Source organism: Mobula birostris, chromosome 8 (assembly GCF_030028105.1).
Source record: "Mobula birostris isolate sMobBir1 chromosome 8, sMobBir1.hap1, whole genome shotgun sequence".
Classification (NCBI taxonomy): domain Eukaryota; kingdom Metazoa; phylum Chordata; class Chondrichthyes; order Myliobatiformes; family Myliobatidae; genus Mobula; species Mobula birostris.
Genome location: NC_092377.1, coordinates 135,992,485 through 136,012,462, shown reverse-complemented (window position 1 = coordinate 136,012,462; position 19,978 = coordinate 135,992,485). Strand labels below are relative to the sequence as shown.

The 19,978-nt window shown below is 42.8% G+C and overlaps 1 protein-coding gene across 3 annotated transcripts in view; it reads left to right on the top strand.

Moving 5' to 3' along the window:
• Positions 1-19,978, top strand: part of LOC140201748 (cytosolic purine 5'-nucleotidase-like) — a 122,896-nt gene that overhangs the window by 39,236 nt on the left and 63,682 nt on the right. For all 3 annotated transcript variants that reach the window (XM_072266365.1, XM_072266364.1, XM_072266363.1), the window contains exons 5-7: positions 1,767-1,858; positions 9,962-10,019; positions 11,481-11,574. In XM_072266365.1, coding sequence (XP_072122466.1) covers positions 1,767-1,858; positions 9,962-10,019; positions 11,481-11,574 — 244 coding nt within the window. The remainder of the gene's footprint in view (positions 1-1,766; positions 1,859-9,961; positions 10,020-11,480; positions 11,575-19,978) is intronic.

Genomic DNA, 19,978 nt, shown 5'->3' with positions numbered 1-19,978 from the left:
AGCCCACAAGTGTTGCCATACATTCCGGCGCCAACATAGCATGTCCACAATACTCGCCAGAACAACCGAGAACTCAGCAACCTGCAGAACAAGTTGTGTTACTCCCTCCCACCTACGCACATACACAGTTCTCTAACTCCAAGACAGGCCACCTTGTTCACCTTCTTCAACCTCCAGCAGACTCAGTCACGCAAACACTGGGCCATCGACAACCTCAGTGGATTTAGAGTGATTCGCTGACCTGGGGCTCCAGCCGACGAGTTTCGACTTCTGGACAACTGATTGGATCCTCGCTGAACACCAGTCCTTGAACTCCAGATTTGCTGGTGGCAGGGCTCCCAACACTAGTCCTCAAACTCCAGTCCCACTGCTTTGCAATCAATGGGGTCATAAGACCTGCCCACATGGAACTCCAATTCTGAAAACCGCTGACAACTCACTGACTGGGAGGGGTGGGGAATGGGGGGGGGCACCAGCCTTCGGTCACGCTGGTCTGGCAATCCGATATCCGGCCGGACAGCCTAGCTCAGCTCACGGATGTTCCACCTCCATATTGCTGGCCTTTAAATGCAGGGCAGAGACTAAAGAATAAGCCCGTCCTCTAATTCCCCCACCTCCCTGTTGCTAAACCCTAACCTGGCCACTAACTCCCCTCTCTGTCCCCAAAACCATCCTCACAAACCCAGAAAACCCCCCACTAAGAAACAGCTAAAACTGAACTGTGACCTCAGCACACAGACTGTTAGCAGAATGTTCAAAGATTCAATTCTTTGCCTGTTACTATGTGTGATCTGCATGCAGACAGTATTCTCTATAACATATGTTCCTTTCCATAATATCTGCTTAAGTGGCTCATTGACGGATTTTTGTCTGATAATGATTCTGCCTTGGTATGTTTTTTATTATGTTGGAGATTATATATCAATAGCTGCTGGGCTAACTTTCAAAATGTAAGTTGATTAAGTCGACTTTTAATTTTCCATCACCATCCTCGGATCTATAGATATCACTCTCTCATCCAACACTTTTCACTGCTCGAGGAACTTTCCCAGTTCACATGTGAGAATAGCAAACCCACTGTGATCTTCCAGTCTGATCCTGTTATTTTGCATTGCTTGCTTTGGTTGAAGCTAGTTTACTGTTTGCTTTTAAAACCGTGTATCTAGTTCATCTATTCCTGTGGCATCTCCATCTGCATCTTCACCAAAAATGTTGCAACCAATTATGAAAGCCTTCAGCAGACTAAGGCTAATTTCTCCAACATTTTCCTTACTGACCACCAAAATCTCAGTTTGTATAAGCTTCAAATTCCCTGAAACTCCAGTATGTGTATCATTATCCACTCTAACTGAGCTGATCCCCTTTGACTTTCTCTCAGTCAGTGCAACCTTGCAATGGTTTAAGAAGTCCTGCCTGTCCTCAGCTCACACCAACTCCTTTAACATCTCCAGCCGTATGTTCTTCCCTGATACTCAACTGCCTTTCATGGTATCTGCACAATGGAAATTGAATCTTCAATCACTCGGGTTGATATTTTATTCCCAAAGCTCTTCAATTTGTAATATTTAATATCTGTTTTACTATTCACTTTGAAACCTTTTATGATTCTACTCCAACTGCCAATAAGCCCAACTTTTACTCCAATACCTGTGACATTTCAATGTCAAACTGGAGTTAGTTTCACTCTTGCTAGCATTGTAAATTAAATTCTCTCCATGTAGACCTGAGCTTCCTCAGACCAACCTCTCATCATTTTTCTCCCCCAGGTCAGAGATTGTTGAGCAATACTCCAACAAGTTTATCCAAAGAGATGACATAGAACGGTTTTACATCCTTAACACTCTATTTAACCTTGCTGGTAGGTTTGAATATTTGTTATCTTGTAAGTAGCAGAGAGGACAATATTTTGTTTACTGAAAGGAGCTTGATCAGAGGAAATAAACCTGCAGAAAGAACTCTGACCCGAAACATAACCCAATTTGTTTTCCCACAGATTCTGCCTGGCCTGTTTCTGTGGCTCTTTCATTGTTTCTTTTGTTCACTTGTAATTTTTTAAGGCTTGAAAAATCAAACCAGAAGTTTCAGGTACAAAAACACAAAGTGATTAAAACACTCGGTAGGTCAGGCAGCATCTGTGGAAGGAGAAATGGAGTTAACGTTTCAGGTCTCAAGTCAAAAGATCTTAATCTGAACTGGAAAACTAACTCAGAACACGAGAGACCGCAGATGCTGGGATTTGGAGCAAAAAGCGAACATAATGGATCAGGTAAAATCTATGGAGGCAATGGGATAGTTGATAGTTCACATCAAGACCATAAATCAGGATTGAGAGTGTAGAGAGGAAAGAGCCAGCATAAAGAGGTGAGAGGAAGGGGTGAGGCAGGAGCTGACACACAGTAGGTGTGGAGGGAGCAGAGGGTGGATGTAGAGACTGGCTGGAAGGTGATAAATGGAAACAAGAATCGGATTCAGAATTGGCTTGCCTATAGAATACAGAGGGTAATAGTGAAAGAGTGCTTCTCTAGCTCTAGGTCGGAGTTCTGCAGGGATCAATGCTGGGACCTCTTATGTTTGTGATCCAGATAAGTGACTTGGATGAAAATGCAGATGGGTTGGGTAGTAAATTTGAAAGTGACCCAAAGGCTTGTGGAGTTTTGGACTGTGAAGGTTACTAAAGGTATAGCAGTATATACTGTAGATCAGCTTTAGATATAGACAGAGAAATGGCAGATGGACTTTGCAAGGTCAAATGTAAAGGGAAAATATATATTTAATGGCAAGACCCTTAACAGCATTGATGTGCAGGTGGATCTTGGGCTCCAAGAAGATAGGATGGTACAGAAGGTGTATGACATGCTTGCCTTCATTGGTAATGGTGTTGAGTATAAGAGTTAGAAAGTTATGTCGTAGCCATATAAAACTTCAGATAGTCTGCACTTGGTGCATTAAGTGCAGTTTTGGTCACGCCAGTACAGGGAGGATGTGGAAGCTTTGGAGAGGGTGTAGAGGCTTACCAGTATGTTCCCTGGACTGGAAGGTATGTATGAACTATGAGAGTTTGGACAAACTTGGGTTACTTTCTCTGGACTTCTGAGGCTGAGGGGAGACCTGATAGAAGTTCATAAAACTATGAGATGCATAGATCGGGTACATAGTCAGAATCTTTTTTCCCAGGGTAGAAAAGTCAAATACTAGAGGACATGCATTTAAGGTAAGAGAAGGAAAGTTCAAAAGGAGATGTGCAGGGCTAGTTTTTCACACAGAGTGCTGAGTGCCTTCAATGGGCTGCCAGTGGTAATGGTGGAAGCAGGTATAAGAATGAAGTTTAAGAAGTTTTTAGTTAGACGCGTGAATATGAGCAAACTGAGGAATGCGGACCTTCTGGAGGCAGATGAGATGCAGACATCTTGGGCCAAAGGGCTTGTTCATATGCAGTTCTATGTTAAAAGGCTGCAGATACTTGATTCTCATAAGTGAGGAAGGTTATGTGGAACCAGGTAAAGGATGGATGGTGGACAGATGTAATGACTTGGAAGAGGGGATTTTCCAACTGTTTCCACCTGCCCCTTTATATGGTTCACCTTACTTAGTAGATTCCATCAAATGCAGCTTATTGCTTCCACTTTCCAGCCTCTGTCTATACTTCTACCTACTTGGTTCCACGTGCCCCCTTTTTTTTAAACTTTTGACACTATATCTATCTCAACTACTTACCCACTAGCCTTTACCTCCATCCCTTCCATCTGCCCCACCTGGTTCCATCTCTGTCCGTACTGTTGCCTGCCCATCCCTGTCTCATCCTTCCCTCATCACTTTATATGGGCTATCTCCCTTCTACAATCAGTCCTGATCAGGGTCTCGACCTGAAACACTTACCTCCACGGATGTTGCCAAATGCACTGGTTTCCTTCGGCTCTTCGTTTCTTGAAGAATTAACCTGTTTTCTTATTTTTCCAATTCTGATGAAAAACCGCTAAGAAAGATCACCAGAAATAAAATCTTAGTTTTCCTTTGCATAAGTACTTTCTGACCTGCTGGGTTTTCCCAGCAATTTCAATATTTAGGATGTTTTTCATTTACTTTTATCAATTAACAATAAAACAAAGCACGATTTAATTTTCCTCATTTGAAGGCGTCCTTTGAGGACAAGTTAAGGGCACAGTCACTGAGTCACAACTAGTTTCCTTTAATCGAAAAAACAGAGCTTTTATAGTGCAATACTTCAATTCCTAAAATTCTACATTTTAAAAATAGCTGCAGATAGCATTTAGAAAAGAAGATCTAGATTTGCATCAGGCTCTCCAAAATGTTAAATTGTCCCAAAGTATCTCAAATACATTCTTTTGAAGTGTAGCTCTGGGATACGTGGCAACCAGTCTATGTGGGACAAGTATGTGCAAACTCCAATGACAGAAATGATAAGTGTTGTTTGGGGGACTTTTTTCCATCAGACCACCTGAGAAATCCATTCCTCCTCTTCACACTTTGCTTCAGTATTCACCAGTGAGAGGGAACTTGCCAATTTTCAGAGGGATCTTGGGGTCCAAGTCCATAGGACACTCAAAGCAGCTGCGCAGGTTGACTGTGTGGTTAAGACGACATGCGGTGTATTGATCTTCACCAACCGTGGGATTGAATTCAAGAGCTGAGAGGTAATTTTACAGCTATATAGGACCCTGGTCAGATCCCACTTGGTGTACTGTTCTCACTTCTAGTCACCTCACTACAGGAAGGAAGTGGAAACTGTAGAAAGGATGCAGAGGAGATTTACAAAGATGTTGCCTGGATTGGGGAGCATGCCTTATGAGAATAGGTTGAGTGAACTTGGCCTTTTCTCCTTGGAGCGACGGAGGATGAGAGGTGACCTGATAGAGGTGTATAAGGTGATGAGAGGCATTGATCGTGTGGATAGTCAGAGGCTTTTTCCCAGGGCTGAAGTGGCTAACACGAGAGGGCACAGTTTTAAGGTGCTTGGAAGTAGGTATGGAGATGTCAGGGGTAAATTTTTTTACGCAGAGAGTGGTGAGTGCGTGGAATGGGCTGCCAGCGACAGTGGAGGCAGATACAGTAAGGTCTTTTAAGAGACTCCTGGACAGCTACACGGATCTCAGAAAAATAGAGGGCTAAGGGTAACCCTCGGTAATTTCTACAGTAAGTACATGTTTGGCACAGCATTGTGGGCTGAAGGACCTGTATTGTGCTGTAAGTTTTCCATGTTTCTATGTTTCTAAATGTGATGTTAGCGTAGAACAGGCTAATATGTTAGAACGTGTCAATATTAAGAAAACGAAAGTGCTGGAACTTTTGAAAAAATATTAGGGTAGATAAGATCCCGAGGCTAGGATATACCCCAGGTTTCAATGGGAAGTGAGAGAAGAGATTGTGATGCCTTTGGCAATGATCTTTGCATTCTCACTGGCCATAGGAGTAATACCAGGTGATTGGAAGATGGGAAATTCCTTTGTTCAGGAAAGATAATAGGGATAATCCTGGGATTTATAAACCAGTGAGTTTTAATCAGTGTTGGGCAAACTATTGAAGAGGATTCTTAGAGACAGGATTTATGAACATTTGGAGAAGCATTGTCTGATTCAATACTTAATATGGGGTTTGTGAGGGGCAGGTCATGCCTCACGAGCCTGATTGAATTCTTTGAGTAAGTGACAAAGCACAATGATTAAGGCAGAGCAGTGGATGTGGTGTATATAAATCTTAGTAAGGCATTTGACAAGGTAGGTCATTCAGAAAGTCCAGGGAAATTTGGCTGCATGGATTCAGGACTGGCTTTCCCACAGAAGGTAGAGGGTGGCAGTAGATGGAGTGGATTCAGTGATTCAGTGGATTCAGGGTTAGTAAGTTTGCAGATGGCATGAAGGTTAGTGGTATTGTGGATGGTGTATCAATGGGACATTGATAGGATGCAGAGCTGGGCTGAGAAGTGGCAGACAGAGTTTGGAAGTTCAAGCTTAAAGGGCAGAATACAGGGTTAATGGCAAGATTCTTAACAGTGTGGTGGAACAGAGAAAAATTGGGGTTTGTGCCCATAAGTCCTTCAAAATTGCAACACAAGTTAATAGAGTGCTTGAGAAGGATTATGGTGTGTTGGTTTTCATTAATTGGGGGATTGTGTTTCAAGAGTTGCAAGGTAATGTTACAACTCAGTAAAACTCTCGTTGGACCACACTTGGACTACTGTGTTTAGTTCTGGTAGCCTCATTATAGGAAGGCTATGGAAGCTTTATAGAGGGTACAGAGGAGATTTACCAGGACGCTGCCTGGATTTGAGAGCATATCTGATGTGGACAGGTTGAGCGAGCTGGAACGTGTCTCCTTGGAGAAAAGAAGGATGAGAGGTGACTTGAAAGAGGTGATAAAAGGCATAGGCAGGATGGACAGCCAGAGGCTTTTTGCAAGATGGCATAATTTAAAGGTGTTTGGAGGAAAGTATAGGGGGGGGATGTCAGAGGTAGGTTTTTTACACAGAAAGTAGTTGATACATGGAACATGCTGGTGGTAGTAGCAGATCCATTCAGAGCATTCAGAAACTCGTAGATAGGCTCGTGGATGAAAGGAAAACAGAGGGCTATGTGGGAGGGCAGGCTTAGATTGATCTTGGTGTAGGTTCAATGGAAGGCACAATATTATGGGCCCAAAGGCCTGTACTATGCTCTACTGTTGTATGTCAACAGTGCAAGAGTTACTTTTGTTACATTTACCTAGAGCAGACAAGTGCTCCCTTTACTATCATCCATTACAAAGGATGATACTGTACTCCATCTACTCAGCATGTACTGGTCTCACCAGGCCAAACCTGAGGATAGAATTCAGGATTGATAAAATAAAACTCACACAATGATTTAAACTTAAACAATTCTTAGTGGCTTTTACTGATCAGAAGTGAACACTAAATCAAAGGGCATCGGGTCAGGACACAGCTTAACACAAAAGAGATGAAGGTGAATTTCGTGACGCACAGAGAGCCTTTGGACATACTTACTAGTCTGATCGTTTACACACACAAACATTCACTCTGCGGGTGTTGGGCTTCATGGTTAGTCCACAGTTTGACTGCTGCATACCATTCTGGTAACCGCATTATCGCACTGGAGAGGTTACAGTGGAGATACATGAGGATATTGCCTGGGCTGGAAGAAGATAGCCACAGGTTAAATTTGCCAAGCTTTGTTTGGCCAGAGAAGGGTGGGGGATAGCTTTATTCAGATGTATAAAATCATAAATTGGCATATATAAGGCGTATATTTCTTTTGACTGTGGTGTCAAAAACTAGGGGGCATACATTTAAAATAATTGGTAGAAAGACCAGAGGGATCATGAGATAGTTTTTTTTCATCCTGAGGGTAGCAGGGCTCCAGAAGTCCTCACCTTGGCTGCATTTCCTTATTTCCTCCAACCCCACCTCCTCTTTCCAAGGAGGTATTTTGCTCTCCTCCTCGCTCTGTATCAGTTTCTTATCCTGCCTACCCCTTCCCCTCTTTTTCAAACCCCCAGCCCCCCTCAAATTCTCTGCTGGCAATAAGCCTGCGCCTGCTTCTATTTTGTATAACTAATTGCTTGAGAAGTTAGTAATGCACATCACATTTGGCGAGTGTTTGTTGTATATTCAAAGTGTTTAAAGTTTTCCGGTGCCGGAAGCTAACATTAAGCTGGAAGCTCTCTTTCCATTAGTAGGCAAGGTAGGCCGAGTGGTTGACTCCATTGCGGTTGAAGAGCTTGAAGTGCAAACTGGCACTTGCTGTATTGCACACACATGTAAATTACAGTAGTATTCTTCTTATGTGAGCAATATGTCAGCATTAGTTATCACCTTCAAGAGAGATGGGGGATAAAAAGATTTTGACGGTTTTGTTCTATTCAAAAACAATGCCAGGAGAAAGGTAGGCTAGTGAATGCCTGCAGCTACACCAGTGCATGTGGTGCATGGTCGGTACTAAAGTCACCCTTTTCCTCCAAAAATTCTCTTTAATCTCTCATCATAGTTTTCTCCCTTTCATGTCATATAAATACAGTGCCTTGGAAAAGTATTCGGCTCCCAACCCTTTGTTCATGTAAATGAGTATTACAACCAAAGATTTTGATCAATTTGACTGAGAATTTTATTTTTGAATCACATGCTCCTCCTTTCGCAGTAGAGCCCAAAGAACAGGGAAAATTGTAAAGCATGAAAAGCTAAAAATTCAAAAACTGAAATGTCAGCAGTCCAAAAGTATTTATCTCCCTCTGCCAAGTGCTTAGTTGAACCACTTCTCACAGCTATTACAGCCAGTAGTCTTTTTGGATAAGTCTCTTATTAGCTTTGTACAACATGATGGAGCAAGATTTGCCTATTCCTCCTTGCAAAATGGCTCAAGCTGTGCCAGGTTAGCTGGGGAGTGGTTGTGGACAGCAAACGTGTGGTCTTTCCAGATATGTTCAATCGGGTTAAGATCAGGACTGACTGGCCACTCAAGGACATCAATTTTCTTCATATGAAGACACTCCATGGTTGTCTTGGCAGTGCACTTTGGGTTGTTGTCCTGCTAAAAGATGAACTACTTCCCCAGTTTAAACTTTCTGGCCGAGGCTAGAAGGTTTTTATCCAGGATCTCTCTGTATTTAGTAGTATTCATCTTCCTATCAATCCTGACCAGATTTCCAGTCCCTGCCACTAAAAAGTATCCATATAGCATGATGCCACCTCTGCCATACTTTACAGTAGGGATGGTGTTACTTGGCTGCCCTGCTAATGATGAGATTATTTTTAGATTAGATTTACACCACATGTACTGCTTAATGTTGAGGCCAAAAAGCTCCACTTTAGTCTCATTTGACCACAAGACTTTCTTCCACATCTTTCCAGTATCTCTTAAGTGACACCTTGCAAAGTCTTTACAAGCAAGGGCAAGGAAATGCTGCTTTTGTTTTAGCCAGGGTTTCTTCCTTGCCACTCTTCCATAAATACCCTTTTTGTGCAAGGCCGTAGAAACTGTGGAGCCATGAAACTCATCTCCAGTTACAGACACTGACATCTGCAGCTCACTCAGAGTGACTGTTGGTGTCACAGTAGCCTTTCTTACAAGTGCTGTTATTCTTTAGCGACTATGTTTAGAGGGGCAGCCTGACTTAGGCAGTGTTCTGTGGTTTCGTACTTTTTCCACTTTTTCACAATGGCCTGCACTGAGAGCCGAGGTATGTTCAGTGCTTTTGGAATTATCTTGTACCCTTCCCCAAGTCTGAGCTTCCCTATGATCATTTCCCTGACTTGCCTTGAATGCTCTTTTGTCTTCATTTTGGTTTGGTCCATTGAAAATCTACCATACTGTTGGACCTTATAGAAAAGGGGGAGTATTTATTCTCATGAATTCATTGAAAATATTCAATTTTCTTCATCAACAAATTGGGTGAGATGGTAAGGTAGTATTGCACCTGAGGAAAGTTAGCATTATAATTACAAAGTTGATGAATACTTTTTCATCCACACAATTTTGGTTTTTAATTTTTTGTAAATTGTTGACAGGTTTTGCAATTTGTCTTTTGATTTGACGTGATACACAATGTTTTGTAGATCATCTCAAAAAACCCCTAGTTCAATATATTTTAAATTTAGAAAATGAGACAGTGAAACGTGAAAGTAGTTGCGGGGGCCGAATACTTCTTCAAGCCAGTGTGCCTCTTCTGCACTTGCCAGTTTGCAAAACAAAACGAGCCTGACGTGTGCAGTGTATGTGGACTAAGTTGGTCATTTTCCTTGTGGCAACTATGACTGCAAACCACAATCTTATCCACAGTTCCAGGATGGACAGTGTATCAGTGGCATTGAAAATCGTCTGTATTAATGTGGAGAGCATGCTGCTGCAGTTAGAATAATTGCTTGATGAAGGTGTTGCCTCATGGGTCTGCAGCAGGAAGTTGATTGAAATCTGGATCCGGTACATTGATCTAAACAACCATTATTTCTTTGCAGAAACCTACCTCTATGCCTGTCTAGTGGATTTCTTCATCAATTGCTCAGAATACAGCAGGTATGAATCTATATAACCCCCAGATGGTCTTTTCTATTTTATTGCTTAAACCTGCCCTCAAAAAAACATATTACTCTTGTATTTGTTTGTAATAATCTCTGAAGGTTTATAGGCATCCGTTAGTCTTGTGAGACCATGGATTTGCGCCTTAGAAGGTTTCCAGGGCACAGGCCTGGGCAAGGTTGTATGGAAGACCGGCAGTGGCCCATGCTGCAAATCACCCCTCTCCACGCCACCGATGTTGTCCAAGGGAAGGGCATTAGGACCCATACAGCTTGGCACCGGTGTCATCGCAAAGCAATGTGTGATTAAGTGCCTTGCTCAAGGACACAACATGCTGCCTCAGCCAAGGCTCAAACTAGCGACCTTCAGATCACTAGGCAAACACCTTAACCACTTAGCCACGTGCCAACAGGGTTTATGGCCTTTGAAATATAACAGTTTATCACACCCCAGTCCTGAGAGATGATCAGATGATCAGGTTTGCCTCATGTTACCAGAGTGGATACCTACTATCATCCTTGATCAAGGGTTGAGATGCCCCTGGAATTGATATACACCCAAGCCAAATGACAGAACCAAAGATAGTCCTGCCGAAGGGCCTCGGCCCGACACACCGGCTGCACTTTTTCCATCGATGCTGCCTGGCCTGCTGAGTTCCTCTAGTATTTTGTGTGTGTTGCTTGGATTTACAGCATCTGTAGATTTTCTCTTGTTTGTGACCAAAGGTAGAGGTACTAAATATGGGATCAAACATGTTCTTTCACTGAGTTGCATCCTGTCTCTCAACTTTCTCCGTGCAGTACCCCGGTTCATGAAAACTAATTTTCATTCATGAATTGTTGAACCCCAAACCTCTCTTTCAGTTCAATCTTTCATCTCAAGTTGGACTCTATGTTTCTCATTGCATGAGCTTTAGCTGTAGTCTCTATTCCTTTTCTTTTTTCAATCTTTTTATTAATACTGCAGTCTCTATTCCCAGTTCCCGATCATCCAACATTAGTGGCCTAACATTCGTCCATACAAATTATATTTAGGTTCTCTAACCCAGATCCTTGCTCCATCTTATGCACCTCTTACCACTCTTAATATTTATTTAATTTAAATTTTAACATATATTTCTTATTGTGATTTATAGTATTTTTATGTATTGCACTGAACAACAAGTTTCATGACCTGTGTCAGTGATATTAAACCTCATTCTGATTCTTCAAAACCTTCCTAAACCCATTGATTACTTTGGATCACTTCTTAAATCTCCCTCTTCCTCTGCTCTGGGCTGTCCTTGCACTAATAGTCCACTGGAATAATTTTCTGTAGTATGGGACAAATATATGCAAGTTTCTGTTGTTGAGATTGCACTGGAATATTTTGCAGGCTTTGTAAAGGACAATCACTGATAAAATGCCTTGATTTACAAGTATGAGATTAGTGATACATTTTCCTCTTGTTCTCTCGTAGCTGTCAAGCAGGCTTTAGAAGCGGTGACCTCTTCATGTCATACCGAAATATGTTCCAGGATGTGCGAGATACAATGGATTTCGTGCATGATTCCGTAGGATTTCTCCTTCATCATAGTCCTTTATATGTAATCTTGCTGTTGCAGTGCTAATTTTATTACTGCTGCACAAATGGTGCATATTTGGACCAGTGCCACTAACAAGATTGTAATACCATACTGAGATGATGAACCCTGGTTGTAAATGCTGTTGGGATTTTGAAGTTGCAAACACACAATATCTCTGATGTCTCTCTTTTTCTGTCCCTTTCTGTTGCCATTATTCTTTTTCTATTGTCGGGGTCTTCATCGACGACGACGATGGACGAACAACTGTTATTATATTAGCTATGATTTTCACCCTCTGACTCTGAAAATCTATCTGCCTACAGCATCTCTTGCTGTCTGCCTCTATCTGTCCATTCATTTCCTGCCCTGTTTTTTATTAACAAACAACAACAGACTAGATCCTTCTAATGGTTAGCTATCAATATTGTTAAGCGTTACTGGCTAACTGTGGTATACACACCTGTGTCTACTCATTGTAGTTGGCTGTGGCCATGTCGGACCTCTTGCTCACTGCTAAGTCCGGCAATATTCTGTAACTTCTCAGCCAACGATCTGGATACGCATTCAGCGTGACTCCCATTTGTTAAACGGTTGCACGTCAGTGCATTATTTTACTAACTTTGTAAAAGATGTAAAAGAAACACCTAACTTTGTAAAAATCTTATTTCTAACAAATGATAGGGCCTTTTAAGAGACTCCTGGATAGGTACATGGAGCTTAGAAAAATAAAGGGCTATGGGTAACCCTAGGTAATTTCTAAAGTATGTACATGTTCAGTATAGCATTGTGGGCCGAAGGGCCTGTAATGTGCTGTAGGTTTTCTATGTTTCCATTTGATAGATAATTTTTATCTTTGAAATTATTTTCTACTCTTGTATAAAGAGGGATCTGGATCTCAATGCCAATAAGAGTAGAGGCAAAGTCATTTATGATTTTGAAACAAGTATTGAATGGGCACTAGAGGAACTAAGGGAAGAAGCTGGTAATAGCTCTGAACAGTTTGGAATGGTGCGTGCAGATATCATTAAGTGGGAGAGGGTGCAAGAATGATTTATGAGAGTGTTACTGGCACCCGAAGGCCTGGTTTATAAGGGTGAGAAGATAGAGTGGGACTTCTTGCCCCAGGAGTATAGGAGGCTGAAGGATGACCTCTTAGAGATTTATAAAATCATGGGGAGATGGATAAGAATAGCCAGAGAGTCAGGTAATGAGAGAAGTACAAAGTAGCAGACATTAAGAGAGGGCATAAATTTACAATGAGAGACAAAAGATTTAAAGGAGACCTGAGCATTCACTTTATCTCACCAAGGGTGGTGGGTATGTGCAACAAGCTGAGTGAGGAAGTGGTAGAAGCAAGCACAATTATGAAGCATTTGGACAGTTATGTGGATAGGAAGGCTTTCAGGGATATGAGTCAAATGTAGGCAAGTAGGACTGGTTCAAATCTCTTCTTTCAGTTAGTCCTGACGAAGGGTCTTGGCCCAAAACGTCGACTGTACCTCTTCCTGGAGATGCTGCCTGGCTTGCTGCGTTCACCAGCAACTTTTATGTGTGTTGCTGGCTCAGTTAGGTAGCTTGGCCAGCACAGATGAGTTGGCCTGAAGAGCCTGTTTCTGTACTGTATATATCTGTGAATCGATGACTCTACAAGGAGTTGGCATGATCACAAAGCCACTATTTGAAGCCTTTGAGGAGAGGAAATCGGCTGTCCTTACCTAAATGTCACTCCAGTCCTACACTAATGTGACTGAATCTGAAATGTCCCCTAAAATTGTTAACACACAATCAACAAAGACAAGTTTTTCTTTTATTTAAACAACTTTACTTTCAAAATTTCTATTCAATACATGAGGGCCACCACCTTTTAACCCCACAATACACCATTCCCGCCACCCCCACCAAGCGCCTGCCCATAACTGAACAGGGAAAGTGCACATGCCTACCAAATGCTTACATAGCCCAAATGAACAGAACTCAACAACCCCCATCCTTCTTTATGTACATTAAAAAATAAAAAAATTTAAGACAATTCAAGTGTCCATTATGATATGAGAATCAGTTCTAACCCTTGATGTTGATACAGTTCTTAAGGTACCAAATGCCTTCAAAGGAGGGCCAAGAGCACAAGAGCCTTCAATAGCACAAGAGCTGGACCTCCCTTCTTTTTGACACAGTCAGCTAGTTGTTCCTTTGTAGTTGACCATAGCACATGATGAATTTTCTGTGCTTTGAAAAGTTCTTTGATGCTGTTTATCTCTGACGAAGTCTCTTGTCTGTAAATGACTTGGTGGATTTGATGACATCAACCCAAGAGTACAGTAGTCTGTGACTCAAGTTATTTGTAGACTGTCCTTCTTTGGGTCAGCCCGGACAAGCTCAGAATAGAGTGTGGCCAGATAAACAGCATCATGCATACCTTCAGACATTGCAAGGGTGTCTCGTGCCAGCTACTCCGTACAACTCTTTGGATCTTTTTTGATTGCCAGCAGAGAGATGAAAATCTTCCCTCTTGTCCCATCAGTACAATAAAATGACCCCTTGAGCCCCCCCATCAGGAAGATTTCCAAATGAGGCATCACTGAAGACAAGCAGCCTTTTCCAAGTTGTTGAGACTTAAAGACTACTTTTTCAGATTGAATTTTGCACACTATCTTGTTTGCCTCATGTAAAATTTGAACTGTGGCATTTTCTTATGCTGGATGCCAAGCTGCAGGCATCCAACATGATGTCAGGTCTGCTCTGTCTTGCCACCCAGAGGATCTGACCTATCTTTGACCTGAGTTGCTCAGCTTCAGCTTCTCTGAGGGGTGCATCCCGCTGTAGGGCACGTGTGGATTCAATGTGAACTGTCTGAAGACTCCTGATGCAGCTTTCTTGGTGCAGTTGTATGGTCCCGTCAACAGCAAGGATGTCTATCCCTACACAGCAGGATCTGTCATGTTCCTCACTCCCAGCCTGAAAGGCTTCTGCTAGACCATACACACACGTTTTGAGTTTCCACAGTGTTCCTTCACCTCTGGCGTCAGGCAGGGATTGAATGTAAATGTCACGTGACAGCTCCATTCCCTGCAAGAATGTGGATTTTATGTCCATGAAATGGGGTTGTCAGTGCTTTTGACATATCACTGGGAGAGGTTGTTGGAGAGACTCTGACGCACGTGCTGGTGAGTTTTTTTGGAGTTCTTTTATGTTCAGTTCCTCAAAACTTTGAGCCACCAGGCGTGCTTTTGGTGTAATTCCTGTCGGGGTCTCTTTCAGGGTGAAGCACACATCTTGTACACTATCTTTTGGCCAATGTCTCTAGCTTCCTCAAACTCTCCATTATTTCTCCAACTACTGATTTCATCCTGTTTTGCAGATTCAAACGACACCTCTTTAGTTACCAGGATATCTTCACCTTGACGTTCCTCAGATGGTCCAGCCTGATCCATACTTGGTTCAATATGAAGTCTGTCTACACGTGACATGTTGACTGACCCTGCAGTGCCAGTGACTGTGACCGGTTCTAGGCAATTCAAGTTTTACCAACTTTTGTTTCTCCCTGTGGCTTTGTCTGCTTGTCCTAAGGCCTCAGCTTTTTATGAGATACCAGGTCTACAAATTTCACAGTCTGCCCCGTTTTAAAACTGAAATTTCCATGCAGGCGAGTCTGTTGAGTCCGTAACTGCACTCTCTTCAGCACAGTCTAGGCCACTGTTGAGTCCTCAGCTGCACTCTCCTCATCTATCTGTGTTATACGACAGTGTATCAGGTAAGCTGTCTTATCTTTTTGTGTCTTGGAGTTCTGATGGTCTGCAGTTTGCACTTTTCCTAATCTGGAATGATGCACTCTCAGATATGTACCTCCAGGTCTCACAAATACCACAGCTCCACCCTGACCAATGACAACTCAAGGACCTTTCCATTCTGTACAGTCTGCTTTTTTGTCATACACTTTGTCCTGCCCCATAGTTCTCATCTGTAGAACGGAGCTGTGCCCTTGGTGCTCGTCGAATTCTCTCTGAACACTCTGCTTCAGTGAAAACCGTCCTTGATGCACGCGGTGCTGAAATATGTTTCCCGACCCACTCACTCCTTGTAGTGCCCTCTAGAGCAGGTGGCCTGTCAAACGGTACAGAGGGAGGGTTTGGAATGTGGCCAAACACAAGTTGATAAGGGTTATTACCATGTACATTGTGCATGGTATTCTTCACCATAAGGGCTCAGTCCAGGGCTGTGTTCCAATCACAGCCATTGCTTTTCTCCACCTTCAGAGTTATCTCAGTAAGCGTTTGATTATGTCACTCCCGAAGTCCATTACTCCAAAGACTGTATGAAGCTGTTGTCTTTGTTTCAATGTTAAAGTTCTCTGCCATATCTCTGAATTCGTCATTATTAAATTTGCCACCATTAACACTGAATACTTTCCAAGGTGGGCCGTGCACACTTATCCAGGAATGGATGAAGGTTTTTACTATCTCTGAGGGTCTCTTTGTATTTACAATGCTACCAGCACTGAAATGTGTGAACTCATCAATGATGTGGAGGTACCACACTCCTTGCTCCAGTCCATGTAGGTCTACGGTTACTGTTTCATTGGATTCAGATGCTAGTGACAGACCGACTAACTGCAGGCTTGGGTTTGGGCTTTCCAAACTTTTGTCATGTCTTACGGCTGTCAACTATCTGCCTTAGAATGGAAAAATAGTCATCATCTTTGTTTCCTGAACTCCTGAGCAGTTTCTGAAGTCTACTGATCGAAGTGTGTCCACACTGCTAGTGAAGGTTGACAACACATTGTATTTCTCATCTGGGATCATGTTCCCTGTGACATTTAGTGCTTCATTCTCACATTGATTCTCAGTAATGTTTTTATCTGGAATATTCACACAATAGTGTTCTGAGCTGGTGAGCTCAAGAGACACTGGTTATAGAAACATCGTTGCTTGGTCATTCTCCATATTCCTTATTGTCCGTGCTTTCTTTAGGAAGTTTTACTCAAGAGTAATGGAATGTTCACTGGTACCACCTCTGTTTTGATGTAACATTTTACCTGCCTTACTTTTGCGGGTGTTTTCACTCTTTTGGTAGAAATGTACAATTTTTCCATTTCCAACTTTGAATGCTTTGTAACTGGGTGTATCTGTGTTCACCATTTTATGCAATTCATTCCGGTTTAGTGCACTTACATAGCTTTCAAGCGGTTTTTCTCCCCACACACTGTATGTGCATGCTGTATCAATAACAGCTGATCCTAGAGATCCTATCATCAAAATCTCTGCTTCCGATGTCTCTGAATTAGTAAGTGATTATGTACAAACAACATGATATGGCTACACCTTCAGATTTGTTATTTTCTTCAATTAGCCTAACTTGTTCAGTTCTGGGTGGACAGTTTCTTCCAAGTTGTAAATACTTTGACATTCTGCACATTTCGATCTCCTGCCGTACTTGTTTATTGGATTTGTGCCAGGTAATGGTACCTTTGTCTGGTCCCTCTGGGATCTACGTCTGCTATACTCTTGTTTCTGCTCAGTGAAGTGTGCCATGTCCTGGCTCAAACTAATTCAACTGTTGTCTTAGAGGCCTTTTCTCCAAAAATCCTCTTCAGTGGCGATTTCATAGATGCAAACATGAGTTCTGTAGATGCATTTAATGCTAGCTGTCTGTCCTTTATGTCTGGACATGCAGCATCCAACAACTTAAAGGCTAATACCGCGTCAGGAAGCTCCATTTTGTGTTTACGCAAGCGACTGTACTTTGTTCAAAATCAATAATATAACCAGCTATATTTTCAGAATTGCCTCTGTAAATTTTGTTGAGGTTTGAATATGCCTCATAAATCTGATCCTTTTCTTCCTTCAAAAAAATAGAGTCCAGTGTATTTATTAGCGTATTCATACTGTCATCTTTGTTCAAGTCTTCCACCAAACTTCCCGTCGTGGTCTCTCTTGCTCCACCCGAAAGCGACAGCACAACTTCAGAGGCTGGCTTCTTCTTTTCCAGCTCTGTAACGTGAGTCCATACTCCAGTTTCACTTTTCCAGCTTTCGTAAGGCTTGCTCCCGTCAAGTGCTGTGGGGATCCTATAACCGAAAACCAGCCTCTGCTACCACTGTTAACGCCCAAACGACAGAAACGAGTTTTTCTTTCATTTAAACAACTCCACTTTCAACGTCTCCGTCCAGCTCATGAGGGCTGCCCCCACTTAACCCCACAGTACACAGCTCCCCCGGTCCCACCGTGCACAGCCCATAACAGGGAAAATGGGCATGCCATCTAAATTCTTACATAGCCCAAACGAACAGAACTCAGCAGAGACTGCCCAGCAAGCTACACAGTTCCATAATAACTGATACTTTAAAGTTACCTTCACCAGAAAGAAGCTAGTGACTTATGAAGGTAGCTCATCATTATCTTCTCGGTAGGGATAAGTGATCCGTGGAATAGGGATGGTTGATAAATGCCGACCTTGCCAATGAATCCTACGTCCCTGTCTATTTCCTGTGCTCTCTATCATTAGCTAACAAATGTATTTTCTCATAGTATGCAGTTGTGGATGTGTACAATAATGAGTTTGCTCGCATTCTTTCCAAAACATGAAGGAATGCCCGAATGTTCATGGTAGATTAATGGCAGAATCCAGCTGCGGTATTGAAAAACACAGTTTAACAACAATCTAAAGACTAATAAGCGACCAAGGAGAATCCTTTAAAATGTAACTGAGGATCAGCCACCATTTCCTGTGAAGAAAGCAGAGCTGGTCTTCAACCTGCAGCTTCTGTGAGCATAGCAACTACAGCAGTATCACTTGCAGGTGCTGAAGGATTTTGTCTAATTCCCATGCCGGGCTGCTGTTTTTGTATAGGAACGCGCACAAAGTGCTGGAGGAACTCAGCGGGTCAGACACCATCTGTGGGGAGGAATAAATAAGGCTGAGGCTCTTCTGAAAGGTCGACTGTTTATTCCTCTCTTGTAACGAGAGAGCTGTGGGTGGTGGTGAAGCCATGCGTAGAGTAAGGCCTAGCATTAACTCAGACTCACACTTGGAATAAACAAACACAAAATTTAAAGGCAAAATCACAAACAGTAGTACTAGAAATAGAACTCCTACAATTGAGCACATGGGCCTTGAAGTACAGACTTTCCATGAGGTAATGTGGCGTGCAGTAATTGGCAGTCTTAAAGGAACAGCAGCAGCTAACCATTCTCTGGGGAATGGGTTGCTGAAGCTTGGGTGCCCGCTGTTTTTCAGTTGGGACCATGACACAACCACCCCTCTCCCCTACATCTGGCTCCTGACGGCCCCTGATCAGGATGGTACATAGAACACAGAAATCCACAGCACATTACAGGCCCTTCGGTCCACAATGTTGTGCTGACCATGTAACCTACTCTAGAAAAAGACAGGAGGAGAAGATGGCGGCGCAGCTCTCCGGTGAAATGATATTGTATTTGTAAGTAGGATGCCATGCACAATTCTGATTTGATGGAGACAGACATGAGAAGGCACAGAGGAACATCTGGAGAAATTCCTGAAATGCCCGGTTCGTTGCCGCTGCTACTGTGTGATCGAGAATCTCCGGAGGGAAGGCCCCAAAATCCCCGGCTTTGCCTGCTGCTGGCGACCGAGGCTGAGGTCGAAGCGTTCGGCAGAGATGGTGTTCGGTACTCGGTGTTGGAGGGCTGATCAGAGCTCGAAGTTTTCAAACGACTCAGAGTCGGACTGTGGTCAGGCACGGCAGGGAGAGTTTTCTTCCTTCTCCCGTCTGCGTGAGATGTGGGACTTCCGAGAGACTTTGAACTTTTTTACTGTGCCATGGCCTGTTCTTCATCAAGTTATGGTATTGTTGCACTGTTGTAACTATATGTTATAATTATGTGGTTTTTGTCTGTTCTTCAGTCTTAGTCTGTCCTGTGTTTCTGTGATATCACACCGGAGGAATATTGTATCATTTCTTAATGCATGCATTACTAAATGACAATGAAAGAGGACTGCATGTCTTCATAATCTAAAAAACATCTAATCTAAAAAAAACTGCCTGACGTTTCCCTGCTACATAGCCCTCTACCTTTCTAAGCTCCATGTACAAGTCTAAGAGTCTCTTAAAAGACCCTATTGTATCTGTCTCCACCACCGTCGCCGGCAGTGTATTCCATGCACCCACCACTCTCTGCGTGAAAAACTTACCTCTGACATCCCCTCTATATCTACTTCCAAGCACCTTGAGATTATGCCCCCTCATGTTAGCCATTTCAGCCCTGGGTGCTGGTGAAAATCCTCTCTCAAGGTAAGGTCCAGGATGTCCTATGAAGGAAAATACCCTCTTTCTTCTGGGCCACATCCCTTCCAATCCTTGAGGTTACTACCTTTAACCTTGAACAACGTGAGTGTCTAAAAGTCACTGGACTGG